Source organism: Eleutherodactylus coqui, chromosome 8 (genome assembly GCF_035609145.1).
Source record: "Eleutherodactylus coqui strain aEleCoq1 chromosome 8, aEleCoq1.hap1, whole genome shotgun sequence".
Lineage (NCBI taxonomy): Eukaryota > Metazoa > Chordata > Amphibia > Anura > Eleutherodactylidae > Eleutherodactylus > Eleutherodactylus coqui.
The window spans coordinates 19,411,308-19,429,131 of record NC_089844.1 but is presented as its reverse complement, the minus strand read 5'-3'; the positions used below and the strand labels follow the sequence as shown (position 1 = coordinate 19,429,131).

Below are 17,824 nucleotides of genomic sequence, written 5' to 3'. Positions count from 1 at the left end.
AGGTGCAGATTTTGGTGCAGATATCGATGCAGAATATTCCGGTAGCTATGAGAGCGCCCTGGCTTGTCCTGGCAGGTTGGAATGCACACGAGCAGGACTTTGATTTACTAGCCTGGAGCTGACGACTCCGGCCCTCCTCCCTCACCTGGTACAGTTTCTCAATCTCATATCTTCGGATCTACCTGGCTAATGTGTAACCAAAGACGGCTGGTGGCGACGCCCCATGTGCAGCGCAGATTACAGGCCGCAACTATTTCCTCACAGTGGCGGGCCTTTTCACGCCGGCTCCACGCCCTCACAATGCTCTCTTGTCACTGAGAACTATGGGGGCGTACGGCAGACCTGCTCCGAATACTGAGGTTCCTTGAGCTCTGGTCATGCTATAGGACCCAACGACCATGGCCAACGAGGATCCCTGCGGGCATCTCATTGACCATTCCCACATCCATGATTTTGAGGTTCGGCTGATGGTGAAGATCTCCCTGACTGTAGTCTATGGAGTTATCCTTCTGGCCGGGATTTTGGGGAACAGCGTTACCATAAAGACCACCAAGGTGCTGAGAGACAAGGGCTACCTACAGAAGGGGGTGACGGATCACATGATCAGCCTGGCCTGCTCCGACCTCCTGGTCCTTTTGCTGGGGATGCCGGTGGAGTTGTACTCGGTTATTTGGTTTCCCTTCTCCTCTTCGCATGGAGACATCACCTGTAAGTTGTACTGCTTCCTCTTCGAGGCCTGCAGCTACGCCACCATCCTCCATGTGGGCACTCTCAGTTTCGAGCGGTACATGGCAATCTGCCATCCGTTCCGCTTCAAGGCCCTTTCAGGCTCGCGGATTGTGAAGCTGATGATTGGCTTCGCTTGGCTGACGTCAGTGTGTGTGGCGCTGCCTTTGATTTTCGCCATGGGTGCGGAATATCCGCTGAGCCCAATGTCTGGCCGGCGCTCACAATGCAACGATTCTATAAATCACCATCGGCACAGTAACTTTTCCCTTTGCACCAACCTCAATTCGAAGTGGACGGCATTTCAGGCCAGCATCTTCAGCGCTTTTGCAGTCTACATCGTGGTGCTTGCCGCCGTGGCCTTCATGTGTCGGAAGATGATGGTGACTTTGATGGTAATGAAAAAGGGAATGATCACCGTGAAAAGTCAGTCGGGGACAAGAGTGACAGGTGAAATGACCAAAAGTAACGGCTCCGAAGCCACATCTGCCCGGAAACAGACTATCGTCTTCTTGGGTAAGAACCACCATTAGAAACTGTGTGTGCTGCTCGGGGAAAAGCTGGAAAATCTGCCCGTGGGGCTCATTCTCACAGGCGTATGCAGTTTTGGCGCATGAACGTTGCATCGTTTTCATGCATCGAAACTGAGTGTATTTTGCGTGTGTTCACTGCGTCTTCACAGGGTATTCTCATACGCAGTGTATCTGCTGCAGGCTCTCCGCAGTGGAAAACCTGCAGCAAATGCACCAGAAATTTGTAGTGGCAAAATACGCTCCTACATGGTGCCGATTTTGCGTGTTTTTTGTTGCAGATTTTATCTTTTGTAGTTCACAGGTTTAGATCTGCAGCATAAATTTTCGTAGCATTTACGGCTTGTGTGAAGCCAGCGTTGGGGTTCGTTCACGCGGGTTGGAAATGCAGTGTATTTTCTGAACCTGAATTAGTTGCGTGAAATCCGCTGCACTTACGATGCTGGTGTCATGTATGAGATTCTAGAAATTGTATCTAGTCACTCCGGAGAAAATCCACGATGTAAAGAGACCTGCGATGTGGATTTTACATACACGGTGTGTCAATTTGCACTGCGGATTTTCTCCAAGAGTGAAATCCGCATCAAAATATACACTTTTCGGTGCAGATCTGCAGATTTGCTGTGGATTGTTCACTGCGGACAATCCTCACCTGCGGATATTTTGGCTGCAAAATCTGCATCTTTTTATCGTTCCATTCCTAGACTGGTAGAGTTGGAAAGACCTCCCCGGTCATCGGGTCCAACCCGGGTTGAAGACTTGATGTGCCACCAGTTCACCGTGTCGCCACACCAATTCTTCTAGTGGGATCTGTGTCGAGCGGCTGCATGCAGATCTCCTCCATTGAGCGCTGAGTCCGGCTGCAGCTCTGCATGTAAATTTGCGCCCAAACTCTAAGGGCTCATGTCCACGGGCAAAATAAGAATTAAAATCTGCAGCGGATTTTAAGTCTTCTCCCGCGCGCGGATCCGCATCCCATAGGGATGCATTGACCACCCGCGGGTAGATAAATACCCGCGGATCGTCAATAAAAGTGATTTAAAAAAAAAAGGAGCATGAAAAAATCTGGACCATGCTCCATTTTCATGCGGGTCTATTGAAGCCTATGGAAGCCGTCCGGATCCGCGGGAGAACTAAAATAGGAATTTAAAAGCATTTACTCACCCGCAGCGGGCCGGGAAGGTCTTCTCTTCTCTTGCGGCCGCATCTCCCTTGCTTCGCTCGGCGGATGTGCCCGGCGCATGCGCGCGGCACGTCGACGACGTGCCGGCGACGTGCCGCCGGCGTGACGAATTCATCCGCCGGCCGAAGAAAGAAGATCCGGCCGCGACGCAGAGAAGAAACGGAGCGGATGGGAGGTGAGTTTATTCTCATTTATTCTTATTTTCAGCGCTCATGTCCGCGGGGCAGGAGGGACCCGCTGCAGATTCTACATGTAGAATCCGTAGCGGGCCCGATTTTCCCCGTGGACATGAGGCCTAAGGCTCGGTACTGCAGTTCTGCCATTGACTCAACAGTCAGATCCACATCGGAAAAATCTGACAGGCGCCAAGTCAATGTGAACGAGGTCTTATTGTGTTCTATACGGATGGCTATCGGTCAGCAGGACTACTGTTGTAGCAAAACATTGCATTCACTACTGATAGGGTTGCCACTAGAGATGAGCGAGTATACTCGCTAAGGCAAACTACTCAAGCGAGTAGTGCCTTAGTCGAGTATCTGCCTGCTCGTCTCTAAAGATTCGGAGGCCGGCGGGGAGCGGGGGGGGGGGGGGGGGGGGGATGGAGGGGAGATCTCTCTCTCCCTCTCCCCCCCCCCCCTGCTCCCCCCTGCTCACTGCCGCAACGGGCAGATACTCGACTAAGGCACTACTCGCTCGAGTAGTTAGCCTTAGTGAGTATGCTCGCTCATCTCTAGTTGCCACCTTGGTCACAAAAATAATACCGTCCAAAGTAAAAGGGGCGTGGTTTGTCAGTCTGGTTAGGGGGATGGCTAATCACAGCTTATGTATTTAACCCTATTATTCTAGTGGTACTAACTAGTAATTGTGCCCCCCTCAGTGGCCTTAATACTAAGTGTCTCCCTAAGTGGTCCTCAATAGTAAAAGTGAGTCCGCTATTGGTCCCAGTAGTAATAGTGCACCCAAAAGTGGCCCCAGTAATAATAGGGTCCTCATTAGCGGCCCCCATATTGGCTCTAGTAGTAACAGGGCCTTGTTAGCAGTCCCGGTGGTAATAGGACCCTCATAAGTGGCCCCAGTAGCAATATTGGTCCCCCTCATAGTCTAAGCCTCAGACCAGCAAGCACATTCACTTATCAGAAGTTCAGTTCCGGATGCCGCTATAAACTCCCCCCCAGACCTGGACTCCTTCCCTGGTGTCTGCGTTCGTAAACGTACTACACGCAGTGCAGACGCCAGAAGGAGCCCAGGGCGGCATCCTCCGTGAGTACAGCGGGCGGTGCTGGAACAAAACCCAAGTGCAGTGAGTGCGCTGGTTGCTGCCCGGCTGGAACTGCTCAACGCAGATAATTATTTTTCACCAGCCTTGATCTAATGAACAATTTACTTGAGCTCCGCCGCATCACGTTGCCAACCGTAGAATTTCTTCTGCAAGCCGAGAATTAGCCAGCAGCTCTATCACACGAACGCCTCGGGGTGACGCCGACAGCATCCACTCCTCTCCCTCTACTACTAGTAGGTGGTAATACCTGTGTGCCACAGTTTCCCACATTACGGGGGGAACACCGTTAACAGGGTTTTCCAGACAGCGCTGGGATACACAAGAGTCCGAGTGGAAGTCACTGATCCAACCCGCGTAGTGGCTGGCGCTCGTTATTGCATGCTGGGGTCTCTATGAAATCAATAGGAGCTGTGCCTGCAATGACAAGAGCTGGCCACTACATTGTGGTCGGAGCAGCAGCTTCCGCTCCAACCCTGGTATATCCCGGCACCAATAGCCGTCACTGCCTGGAAAACCCCTTTAAGGACTTAGCTTTGTTACAGTTTATACTGCTGCAATATATCCATAGAGCTGCCTGATACTTTACATCGTTTACAACATTATTTACGCTACGCACCCTGGGGGTCCCGGAAAATACTAGATATGCACCGTTAGAATAATAGTTCAATTTGTTTCAGCATGAAACCAGAGTCCTCCAGTAATGAACGTAACACCCCCCGCCCATTCAAAAGAATGACGTTCATATTCGAATGAGTTTTGCGCGTCTTGCAATGCACAAAACTCGTGCGAGGTTCTGGCTGGTGTGCATGTGGCCTTACCCTGATGTCTCCATCGGGGGCACTATTGTCCTTCCTCGGTCTTGTTGTTTCTTCTTCGCATCCTCACAGATTCTTCCATCCATTGTGCTTGTTTGTTACTCTGTACAGCGCTGCGGAATATGTTGGCTCCATATAAATAACCATAAGGATCATATACGCAGACCTAATGTGCTCATGTGGATATCGCTGCTCGCATATACATCACCGGGGGGTAGAGGACATGACATCCGTCTCACTGGAGATCATTCACGCACTGGAAGCCTTCGGAGACTGGGAGTCGTTGTCCTATCCATCGTTCAGAGCTGAACTGGAGCTGTTCAATGACAAAATCTATTACCAGACCAAATCCATCAATGCAGCAGATGAAATCCCCCAGGAAGAGGCGCGCACTCCGTCTCTGTTGCTGCGTCCAATCAATGCGAGGATAATCAACTGATGATGACAAATGATCATCCCAGAGGGATCTGAGGAATCAATCGGCCCGGGTGACAGGGAGGTGGAATGAGCGCCAGGCCTCTTCTCTCACGCGCTTTGTATAGATCCTGATTATGAAGCAGGTGGTGGTGTTTTATATGGCGGCGCGGCGGTGGCACATTTTATAAGAACCGAACTTTACTAAACAAACTGGAATTCTGCGTCGCTCCGTGGGAGGGTACAAATACGTTTAACGTTCTATACAATTAATTGCAATTTCACACTTGTAACATACGTCTCCATACTCGTTGCACCATAGGGGCCGGGTACATCTCCTCTGCTTCCCTCGGCGTCTCTTGCCGCTGTTTCCACTACACATAAGGGGATTACTTTGGTGGGACAAGGCTCTTCATACTTGTACTTCTATCCATCTCTCTAACCGCTGTTCTCGTGGTTCTTCACAGTCATCAGTGTACTCTGTATTACCGTAGGTCCGCGGCACGTCAACCTCGTGGCCTAATGCATCGTAGGTGCCGGAGCACGTCACTGAATTTAGGAGCTGCGTGTCCTTGCGGACTCACACGCATCGTAGGGGCGAATATCATCTGGAGTAACTTTAATCTCAAGTGAATCTAACATTCATTTCGTATAAGCGAGTAGTACTGTCATCCCCAAAGTGCTCCGTACCCCACTACACCATTTTACACTTTACATCGTATCAACGAATATCCTATAACATGTGACCATCCTATAACTCCCATCGGGTAAACATCATGTAACTTCCATTATCTTACTAAACACAACACATCCCACTGCGTCATCCCAATTCTTGCATCCCCCGTATCACAGTCCCTGGGAGATACTCCCTCAGTCCAAGCTGTGCACTGTGTCGTCATTTTCTTCGGGGGAACAACATCTTCTGCTCATGTCTGTATTCATTTGGCCCTTGGATCATCAGGCCCTCTCGGCTGAGTCTCTGGTAATTGCTGCCGCCATGTCCTTCACAGCCTGCATGCAGCTCTCACACTGCTGCCACCTCCCACACCGATCTGGAGTTTCTCTCTGTCTCTGTGAAGCAGCTCCTGCTGCCACCACATACACCACTCAAGTCTATGGGACAAGATGGCTGTCATGATATCACCTGGGGGCAAGGTTTAGTCTAGCACACAGAGCTAGTCCTAATGACTCTCCGAACCTCAGTGATATCACAATCATGTGACCTTTGTTTCTGAAGGTATTTCTACCTATGTATAGGCAGGCATATCAAAAGGGATTTAACCCCTTACCCTTCCCACTTCAAGTTGTTACCTGTTATCAGTTGAGTCTACACTTCAGGTTCATACACTGAGATGTCTTATATTCACCAAGTGGCTGTGGTGGATATGTGAAGAGAAGGAATTGGGTTAAAATCAGCAAGATACCTTAATATGAGGAGTAATGCAGATAAGAGTTGGGGAGTTCATGAGAAGACGCACCTTGTAGCCGGGTAGTGTAATATGGTTGCACTGTTTTATCTATGTATTGTTGCATGCGTCACATGTAAGCAGTCTGCTCCTTTACGTAGGGGTGGGAGTGTGGTCTCTGTGAGGGACAGGAAGGAGGACAGCTATGCAGCTATGCTATATGAGCAGAGTCAGGGGATATTCCCCTGTGTGGGATCTGTGTGCAGGACTGCAGCCCTACGTCAGTTTTAAGACTCTGTATTACCAGGAAGGTCTGACATTCTGCCTGCGCTTTCCTTCCACTCTCCAACTCCACGGATGTTATTGGCCGTTCCTGCCATCTTGGATTGCAAGGCCAGTAACGGGCTATTTCACGCACTGTGTGTACCTGGACCCGGCAAACTGGGCTTCTTGAAATGTTGCAAGCACCCTATAGGCATCCTGATAAATGCAAAACAGATTGTGGAGAACTTCATTAAACCTTTTGAGCATCTAAATGTCCTCCTCTAAGTATATGTCCTATGGACGCTATCTGTGGGTCCCCACTCAAAGGGCACAGTTCACTGCCAGGGTGCAACCAGAACCCTTGTGGCCTGACTCTGGGCGCCAAGACCTGTTGTCTCCTCCACCCACTTATGTGGATCGGAAGATGCTGGTGATCTTAAAGGGTCTAGGCTAAAGCTTTCAGAGCCCGTCCTGTCTCACTTCAAACCCCGCAAACTGGGATATTGCAGGACCTTACACTGGCCACCGCTCTACACCTCATAACTGTTCTATTTGAAGATCCCCTCCAACCACTAAGAGAAGGAATTCATCTCTTGAGAGCAGAAGACGTTGGCTTCTCCATCCCATATCAAGTATTGGGGTAGAAACACCTTTCTTTCTGTATGACAAGCGAACAATGCTTCTTATTGTCACTGGTCGCGGGTTGTGGTGCGACACCGGTTCAGGATGACGTGGAGATGACAAACGGAGGCAGAGGCGGCACATTCTTTTTCTATAAAAATAACTGAACTGAACGGTTGCATAATAACCAGTAATTGCTCTCCGTAGGAGGGTACGGGAAACTTTGAACATTGCGTAATAAATTTGTGCTTAAAGCGACAGTACTCTTAATATAGTCTGCAACTTAAAATACATATTCTCATCCCTTGGCATCTCTCACCGGCATATGCATCTCGGTTTCTCTTTAGCGTCTTTTGCTACTTCTCATTACTGTGCCATAAGCGCTATATACATAATTATCATTCTTTATGGCTGTAGGCCTCAAATGTCCCATGGGAGCAGGGCTGGGAATGGCAGAAGCACAATTCATGTGAAGGCTCGTCCGATCAGGCTATGTACAGGTCCCATCGTGAGATCACACTATGTGCAGGTGTAGTGGGGTGGCAGGCTGCCCCTGCTACAATAAGTATAAAGCATGTCCCATTAAAGTTGATGGACAGTGATGCACACTGTAGTATTACAGTTGACCACTAGAGGGAACTCACATACAGGTAGAGACTATTGCCAATAGAATTGAATAGAAGCTATTATATTCTATGGACTTTACTGAGCATGCCCAATAGGAATTTGCTGGAAACATCTAGAGAGTAGACTCTGGTGGGTATAGCTAGTGGAGAGTTTAGGGGAGACAGTTCTGCTATGCTCATTGAGCTGTTGCTGAGGACTTCTGGAGTTGAGAATGGCTGATGTCAAGAACCTCTGATTTAACAAGCTGGCAGATCGACCAACTTCAGAGGCCGTAGGACTTCCGGTGACTATGCAGGAGGGTTCTAGCCAGGCAGAAGTTTCCACTGCTATGAAGCTCACAAGGAACTCGTTTGAGCTATATATGAAGCAGGTCTCCAAATAGCTAGTGGCACACACTAAAAGGGACAATTGTCTTATAAGCTGTACAGCCCAGAAAGGCCTGATATCTCTGGACTGAGTCTAGTTAGAGGAATATATCTTTGTAAGCTCAGTGTTTGCATCATACTCTGGTTCCTGTTCTGCCTGCCCTTACCCACAACCCCAACAACTGGATTCATCTTCCTCCATATATGACGTATAGAATGCAGATGAACTTGGCAAGATGTAATGAATTGCTTTTCACCAGTTTAGGGGTAGCATTGGCAGTGTTGGGGCATAGAGTCTAGCAATCTTCAGTGTAGACCACCGTTAGGTGCCATGGACTTAGCTGCCAGGGACCTTCAGGTCATTGCCTTTCAAAGGCCCCCTTAAAGTGTCCAGCTGGAGATAGATTATATGCAGAAGCTGTGCCAAACTGAGATCCAAGAGAATAGTCAAAAGGAAGCCAAGGTTTGGGTCGGGGGCTCAGGTTCAAAGCCTATAAATGGCACAGGTTAGGGTCATAGTCAGAGGTTCAGAAATGGAGTCAAAAGCCAAGGTTAGGTAGATGAACAGGTAACCAAAGACACAAATAATGGAGTCAGGATGGGCTCTAATACAGGATGTGATGTGTAAATGCCCAGAAAGATTTTTCCATAGGCAGTCCTATGGAATCATGTGATTTAAGAGGTAGGTTTTCTAAATTATGACTGTATCTCATCTACTATTTTGAGCTTTGGTATGTAGTAACGCGTTCCATCCACAAGAGGTAGCTCAGATCAGTATTGTACTACGCGCTGGCCACAAGAGGTAGCTCAGATTCGTGTTGTACCATCAAGCCACAAGAAGAAGCTTGGGTCCATGTAGCACCATGTGCCAACCAGAAGGAGAAACTCTGGTCTGTGTAGTACCACATGCCGGCCACGAGAGGGAGTTCAGGTCTATGTAGTACCATAGGTTGGCCACAAGAGGAAGCTCAGGGCTGTGTAGTATGACAGGCCAGCCGCAAGAGAAAGTTAAGGTCCTTGTAGTACCATACATTGGCCACCTCAGGTCCATTAGGACTATGTGCCGATCACAAGAAGATTGTTTAAGGTATGTTTAACACCAAACACTCCGGTCACACGAAGAAGCTGGGATCTACATAGTACCACATGCCGACCACTAGAGTGTGTAGTAATGCTCACCTGCCACTAGAGGGAACTTGCTAAAAGATGACACCACAGAGGAGGAGAGTCTGCTCTGCTCAGGTGTTGGAACTGCCACAGAGAAATGAAGCGCACAACCTCAGGATGAGTCAACCTGTGCATATATCTGTAAGGAGCTGACAACAATAATATCTTTGCCCCATACAAGTTGTTAGGGCCCGTTGGGCTTCCATCCATCCTTGGACTTCATGGTTTAATTTTGGCCAACACTTGAGGGGATTGCATAATGCTTTTTAGCATATGATAATATGGCCATTCTGCAGGTTCCTTGAGATCACTAATAGGTAGCAAGAGCTGACGGGGAGGGTTGGTCCACTTTTTGGGCTCATTTGCTTAGGATCCCATCAGCATTATTGCTCCAAGGGCGGTCCTGTCTCCACCGCCCACATACAAATGGGAGAATGCCCGTGGCGTGATCTGACGATGGGACCTGCACACGTCATGAGAACCCCCTATCACCGGCCTGGGGATGGGTGTGGGCTGTGGGCCTAGAATTTGCTTTCCCCGCACTTGATGTTGAGGTCACTTTGGGATAAACGTCTCATCTACTGCGTGAAGAGATGAGCCCGGAAGAATCAGCCGGAGCGGGATAATCTGCGCCCAGGACGGACACTTGTCTGCCTCTCCATTATACAAATCAATGTGTCTCTACTGCCGCTCAGCACCCTGCAACGCAAATGACATTTCCTTCCCCGCATAATTCTGAATGTATTATCAGGAAATAATGATAATTTCTACATTTATATTCATTCATTTCCATTTTAAAGCTTCTCGGTCGTTCCCGGAGAGACGCATTTAATGTCTGCAACTATCATTTATTAAAAGCAAGCGTGAGTAATTATCAGGCTCAGCTCAGTCCGCTTCTCCTTAAGAATGCCGACAGATGCGCAGCTTTCCTCATTCACTTGCCTTCATTCAAGACATATAGGTGACAAGTGTAACGCGCCGCAGGCTCGGGCCCTCCGTTATGCCCCCTCCCCAGTAACATGGCCGCAGAGTATTACTTGTCTTTACTAATATTCTTCTCCTGAAACTTTACTGACTTGGAAGAAGCTTCTTCTCTGCATCAAGGTGCTTGTAAGGGGGGTGGAAATGTTTAGCTTCGTGTCGTTGGGTAAATGCTGTCGTTAGGCCCCATTCACATCTGTGTCGGAGGTTCTATTCGCAGATCCAGCAGGAAATTCAGGACAAAATAGCACATCATGCAGTCTATTTCATCCAGTGAAATGTTGGTCAGAAGTCAGACGGACCTCATTATAGTCAAGGGGCTTCTTTGGCTCCAGCGTATACCGCATCCGGTAGTTCCAGCATTTTCATTGTGCAATTGCTAGTGTTGTAACAGATCCTGTCATGGCCATTGTGGACATCGTGCGTAGCGTCTTGATCTCAGTCTGGTGGCGATTCTAAAGTCGCCATGCTGTGCCGGGTGTGTGAGTCCATCAACAAATGGTAGGGTGCGGCAGGGATGCATCTGCTGATGGCGGGCTGCATGCATCAGTGTAATGTGCAACATTGTAGCAGAGCGGTTCCAAGCCAAGTTGGCCGCAGCACAGTGCGCCAATGAAGTGAACCTCTAAGGGCCGGCATCAAGATGTCACAGCAGCTCCTAGTCCTAGCACAAGAACATGGCGCAACTGCTCAGGTTAAAAAGAAACAACCAATAAGCCAAAAAGTAATCATGTGACTAAGCAGAAAAAAAGGGAGAGAAAAGGGGACTGGAACACCTGGCAATTAACCCTTAGTAGGGCAAAATTAGGTCAGTTCGCTAGTTTAACCCCTTAAGGACCAAATACAGTAAATTTATGACGCTTGGTCCTAGGCTTTAATCCCGGACGATTGTAAAAAATATAGTGTGGGATTAAAGCTCCTGTTCCTGCAGTGTAGCAGGAGCAGGTTAGGTTTGGCTGTTAGTGACAGCCGAGGATCCTGAGGAGAAGGTAAAAGTGTTTTTTAACTGATTCGGCCTTTCCCTTTCCAGGCTACATAGCACTCAATGAGCGCTATGTAGTGCAGAGAGAATGTAGAAGTGTCACTTTGTTATTTGACCGCCGGGTGCCCCCTGTTACTATTGTCACTACAGGGGGGTGTTTTCCATGTAAATGGGGCTCCTATGGATGCCCACAGCTACAGTAGAAAACGGTGAAATAAAAAAAGAGACCATGTGAATGACCTCCAGAGACTGATGATAAAAAATAGTTACAAAAGGAAGTAAGGAAAAAAAAAATCTGGATAAAATAAAAATATTTTAAAAATAAAACGACCCACCTTCGACGCCAACCAAAACTGTCGCCATATGCGCCCTGTAATCTGAGACTATCCAAATTGTGTACCAAAACATCCGAAAAAAAAGAGGAACCCATTTAATAAAGTAAATTAAGTGAAAAAGATATAAAAAAGGAACAAAAATAATTTTGGTAGCTGAAGAAAAGAAATAGGGCAGTAAAAAAAACACATGGATAAAATCCCTAAAATGTGTCTGGTCCTTTATGACCAAAACACCCTGGTCCTTAAGGGGTTAAACCAAAGGGGGTGCTGGTCTTAAACTGAAAAAATCCGGTATGTTTCTCTATTAAGTACTTTTTGATAGTGGTCACCTCCCCTAATGGGACGACTGACCCATTCAATGCCTGCAGCGCACATAGATGAAAAATTACCAGCATGTTTGCGAATCCGTAAGCCTCGGGGAACAATATTTATAGTGATATAGTTAGTCAAAGTAGACCAATCCCACCATGGGCGAGTCTCCTTGTAAAGCAAATTACTTAACCGCGTCAAGAGGATGTTTAACTCCATAATGTCCTGAGTGCCAGCTGCAGGTTCAGCAAGTATGTTGGCCAAGTGTTTCAGACGAGCTTGACGATTTGCTGACCGCTTTAACAGCTGAATCCCGATTAAGGGATGGAGAGTCGATGTTTTTTGGTTGAAAACCAACGTCCCCCCCCCTGGTTTAAACAAGAGATCTGACCTGATTTTGCACTACGAAGGGTTAATTGCCAGGTGTTCCATCTCCCTTTTCTTCTGCTTAGTCACATGGTTACTTTTTTGTTTATTTGTTGCCTGTTTCTTCTTAACTTGAGCAGGTGCGCCATGTTCTTATGCTGACTTAGAACTGCTGTGACAGCTTAAAACGCGTCGACTTGATGCGCCACTGTATGTCCTTCCTGTTGGGATTTTAATGTGTCTCAATAAAGCTGTGATTTTATAAATGCTGGATCCTTCTCTTGGCGTCTTCTGCAATTGATTTCGGTCAAGTTCGTGCAACCTGTAGGTGAGCTGGTTCTTTTTTCTCCGTACAGTCTAAGGGCCGGTTGCATCAAAGTTTTGATCTGAGATCAACAAGAGTTGATCTAAGGTCAAGTAGAAACACACTGTCCCAATGCGGTTTAGCCTGTAATCTTATTTCAAATCTAGGTTCAATTGATCCCCTGATTTTGGCAGATCAAACTAGTTGAACTTAGTTTAGCAACCGAAATCCAAAATAGCGGACTCAGCTTCCTGGGTGGTAAAATTGCACCCATGGTTGCTGCTCATAGCAGCCATGTTTTCACTATTGCAATGAAATCTGGGAAGATCACCTTACTATAATCACCATGCGCAATACGTCTTTTCTAGGTTCAACCTCTAATTGCCTGAAAAGGTTTTGGTGCAGCACATTTCCCTTAAACTAAGTTCAACAGCTGATTTCAGTTTAACTAAAGCAGGATCTTTTAGAGCATGTGGCTGCAACCAGCTCTAAATGTGTCTAGTGAGCTGCTGTTGCAGAACAAGCCGCTGTTGTGGAGTGTGAAAGCAAGTAGCAGACGTCTGAAAAGTTGGATTCAGCTGAAGAGTGTAAGATGTGGAGAAACTCTTCAGCCTCCTGGTTGTGGAAGCAAAACATGCTTCGGTCAGTTTGTAGCAAGGTCTCTGATCTATGACAGACTACAGTACCACGTTTGGACACAAGAGGGAGCTCCAACTCAAATAAAAATACTTTTTTTAATACAAGCGAATAAGAACTGTTACTTTAAGGAACCTGCTGGAAGATTCTGGTAGACTGTGAGGATATAAAAGGGGTCTGGTTGTGGTTTTGGAGCCTTCTGTTAGCTGCTGACTTGTGGGACAGCTCTGCTGTGTTGTTGGACAAGCTGGGGTGCTGATGTTCTGTTCAAGGATTGCGGCTGAGAACTGTTGGTGCTGTAACTCCATTAACGCCATATAGGGGAGGCATCTGTTATGTATCTTGGGGTTCACAGTGACCACCCCAGAGGGTAGCTAACAGTTTAAGCTCCCCAACCAGCTTATGCTCCCTCTGCTAACAGTGCGAAAAACTGGCACTAAGACCTATGTCCATTGATAATTGCATGCACACATACCACGGAAGTAGTAGCGGAATCATGAACTATATCCGATCATAAGGTTTGATCCATCCATTTGGGGACTATCCAAAAAGGGTTTGGGCTTGCGGGGTACTAAGATATTATAGAAACTTGTGCGATTTTCTAATAACGGTGTGACATATAATACTGAAAATCCGATATTCCTTGTTAACAAAGAGTGTAGAGTATAACAGAGCGCTAAGAGGAGTGCAGTCAGTATAGGGGGGCGGCATTTAGGAGTCACAGCGCCATTGACCGATCTCAGTGCGGTGCAGGCACGTTTGGTGGAGAGCATAATGTCTGAAGGAGGTGGAGGCGTCATTCATTTCAAACCTTCCCTCCCTTCTTTGAGGAGGCAGGTAGACAGCCCGGACTGCTTGCAGAGGTGGACCGCCCATCGGACACTCCACCACTGATTTGCATGCAGCGCAGGAAGAACTGCGGCGGCAATATCTGAAGACAGGAGTCTCAAAAGTAAAGGTGCCCCTGCATTCCTCCTTCTGGCCAAAAATAATGTGACAGACATCCGTTAATATTGTTTATCCTGACATACCTCAGGGTTTTTCGTCCTTACCGCTACCCTCAGACCCATAACGACATAAAACTGTATTTTTGCAAATGCATCTCCTTACTCTACATCATATCCAAAGTTCCTGGGCGCCGCGCCGCACCCTGCTACACCTCTTCTAATGATGGGAGGGTATCCCAGGTCTCGCTGTCATCGATGTACCAGCCGCCCTTCACCTTGGACTAGTCCCTGGATAGTAAGAGTGATCTGCTTGGCCGTTCTTGTGTGACACGATGACGTCGGTCACAGCTTCCTTCAGCGCGAGGCCTCTGCACACAACAGTGAGATTCCTCTCTCAGGTGAATATCTGCCAACGTCGTCTTTTTCTGCAGCTTCACCAGGAAACTGTAAAAGTGCACGCTTGGCGTCCTCTGTGTTGTCTCGCCTCAGCCCCGTAACATAATGTTTTGGTAATGATACAGAACATGAATTTTAGTGTCCGCAGAAGATGACAGAGAGCGACGCCTGTAATAGTCGGAAATTGAGTTTGTGCAGTTTAATGACTGTAATGTTTCACACTGGTCTTTCGTTAAGCAGCAGACGCGTTTCACGGGCCGCAGCGGTGATTTTCCTTTGTGCTCCCCATGTGCATTGGCTCCACTTATTAATTATACGATTTACTCGCTCCTCTTCCTTCTTCGCTTCGTCTCATCATCTGATTTGGTTACACAGATTGAGAAGGTTCTGCGAGGTTTTATGTTCCAGTGAGAATATTCATTACAGTCAGCGAGAGATAATGGAGAGAGCAGCTCGTATGGTCAGGATTTATATGGCGCCAGCATATGCTGCAGCGCTGTATGACTGTCGCAGCAACAGATTCAAAATGGCGCAGCAGACGACAGATGGCGATGAAGGTCAGATTTATTTTAGCAAAATTTTTACGGCACTAGATCCGGAATAGACTTCCGCTCCATCGGACGGCTCGCTATTTGAATGCTGCATAAATCTTAACCATCATTCCACGTTAGCAAAATGTCTCAACTCTCGAAATGGCAAGGCACCTCCAACTTTCTGCTTACTGTCCTGCTTCAAACTAGTGTTGCATACTTCATTTCTGGAGGTCCGTGGCTTCAACACACCATAGATGTCGTCTGCACATACATACTTTCAGAGCTCCACCTACTCATGGCCTCAATGTATCATGGGTGTGTAAGGTACATCAAATGCAGCTGCACTAAATGCAGTATATCACTTCCATACTATAACTTCTCTATTGAACGTAGTGCTTCCATGAAGTGCTCTGCCATACCAGTACATGCACATCATTAACCCCAGCATTACCAGTACACCTTGTTATCCCCCACACTACCAGTGTACATATCAGCACCTAATCACTAGTTACGTCTGTCCGTCACAGTCCATAAAGTCTGACAGTTGTGCTCACACTTAGTCACTGTGGGCGGCCTCACATATCTGGCAGCTTTCGCTGTTCTAGATCCATTACGCTGTCATCTATTTTGGGACCAGGTCCCTGCGAGAGGGGAGCCCTCTCCTTCCACGTTGTTTTTTTTCTTTTTCGGCACTCTCTGTTCACCAGCTTCGGCCACCATTGTCCGGTCCCTTTCATCACCTCTTATTGTTGCGCTGTTCCTTCAGCATGGGGACAGCGCTCCGGTCACAGTTCTTAAATGGCTGCTGCCACGTAGTCTCAATTCTCTCTTATGTCTGCTAGGCCTCCACTGGGTGCTGCGGAACACACCCTGCTTTCATGTTCTCTCTTATGTCTGCTAGGCCTCTGCTAGTGCTGCAGGGCACACGCTGAACTTATGTCCTCTCTTATGTCTGCTAGGCCTCTGCTGGGTGCTGCGGAGCACACACTGCTCTCATGTCCTCCCTTACGTCTGCTAGGCTTCCACTGGGTGCTGCGGAGCACACCCTGCTCTCATGTTCTCTTTTATGTCTGCTAGGCCTCTGCTGGGTGCTGCGGAGCACACGCTGCTCTCATGTCCTCCCTTACGTCTGCTAGGCCTCCCCTGGGTGCTGCGGAGCACACCCTGCTCTCATGTTCTCTTTTATGTCATCTAGGCCTCTGCTGGGTGCTGTGGAGCACACGCTGCTCTCATGTCCTCCCTTACGTCTGCTAGGCCTCTGCTGGCTGCTGCGGAGCACACACTGCTCTTGTGCCCTCTCTTACATCTGCTAGGTCTCTTTTAGTGGCTTCTACAAAATGTCACTCTCCGGCGCCTGCACTACATGGCTGTCAGCAGTAGACTCCATACAGCTGAGCCACTGGCATTGTAAGGGAGGATGCGGAGCGCCCGCTTACAGGAGGATGATGCAACATTTGCAAGTGGCAGAAATATAGGAAAAGACCTTGTGAGTGCTTGAGCATGAGGATGAATGGGCATCGGGCGCAGTCCCGCTGTAAGTGTCTGCCCGGCCAGATTAACCACGCAGGACTGTTTAACTTTCATTGATCACCTGGAACTACGAGGATTGTGTATAGTTACTGCAACGTGTATCTAAAGTTGTGCTTAACACTGTTACCTCAATAAATAAGACTTGTCAAGATGTGATGGCCCTCAAAAAGAATACGGCAGAAGGTTATGTATGGCAGAGGTGACCCTTAACCCCTTCAGGACTAGGAATAAATCCAAAAAAGGTTAGCCATCGGTAGCATGAATAAAATAAGCCTTTATTGAAACAAGTGTCACGGCATAAGTCACATAGACATAAGGGATGTGACTTATGCCGTGACACTTTTTTCAATAAAGGCTTATTTTATTCATGCTACCGATGGCTAACCTTTTTTGGATTTATTCTGTGTGAATATCGTGAAGGACTACACGACTTCGCCTCGATGACTGGATATCAAGCCGAACCATTGAAGTGGGGTGGAAAAGCAAGAGGTGGTGAGCATATATATTTTTTGTCTGTTGCCCTTCAAGACCAGGCCTGTCTGTGCCTTTATGATCAGGCCAAAATTTGAAAATCTGGCATGTGTCCCTTTTAACCCCTTGAGTGGCGGGTTTCCTACCACCCTGTCAGACCCACCAGGGCAGGTTTTTTTAAATGGTCTAATCATTGAATTTCAACTAATTTTGCAGTTGCGTCTCAAGAGCCATAACTTTTTCATTTTCCATTGACATGGCCATATGAGGGCTTGTTTTTTGCGGGGCAAGTTGTGATTTTTTAAACAGGGGGGAGGAAAAAAAGAAATGGGGAAAAAAGAAAAAAAGGGGCCATGTCATTAAGGGGTTAAATAATGTATTAACTTCCTTCTCTGGGTCATTACGACGCACGGATACCACATGTGTGATTGTATTTTTGATTTTTTACAAAGTAAAGGGAGACAAGTGTTTTATAATTTTTTTTATAATTTTTTTTTTTTTTTTGTCCCACAGGGACCCATCAGGACCCCTGATCACATTCCGGGGGTCCAATGGTGACAGCCCTTTACATGCTGCAGTGACAGCCCTTTACATGCTGCAGTCACATAGACTGCAGCATGTAAAGGGTTAACACAGC

General features: G+C 47.6%; 1 protein-coding gene across 1 annotated transcript in view; it reads left to right on the top strand.

Moving 5' to 3' along the window:
• The first annotated feature begins 210 nt into the window (after nt 1–210).
• Nucleotides 211–17,824, top strand: part of GPR39 (G protein-coupled receptor 39) — an 81,462-nt gene continuing 63,848 nt past the window's right edge. The window contains exon 1 of the mRNA XM_066575244.1: nt 211–1,242. Within this exon, the coding sequence (XP_066431341.1) occupies nt 399–1,242 (844 nt within the window). The 5' untranslated portion in view covers nt 211–398. The remainder of the gene's footprint in view (nt 1,243–17,824) is intronic.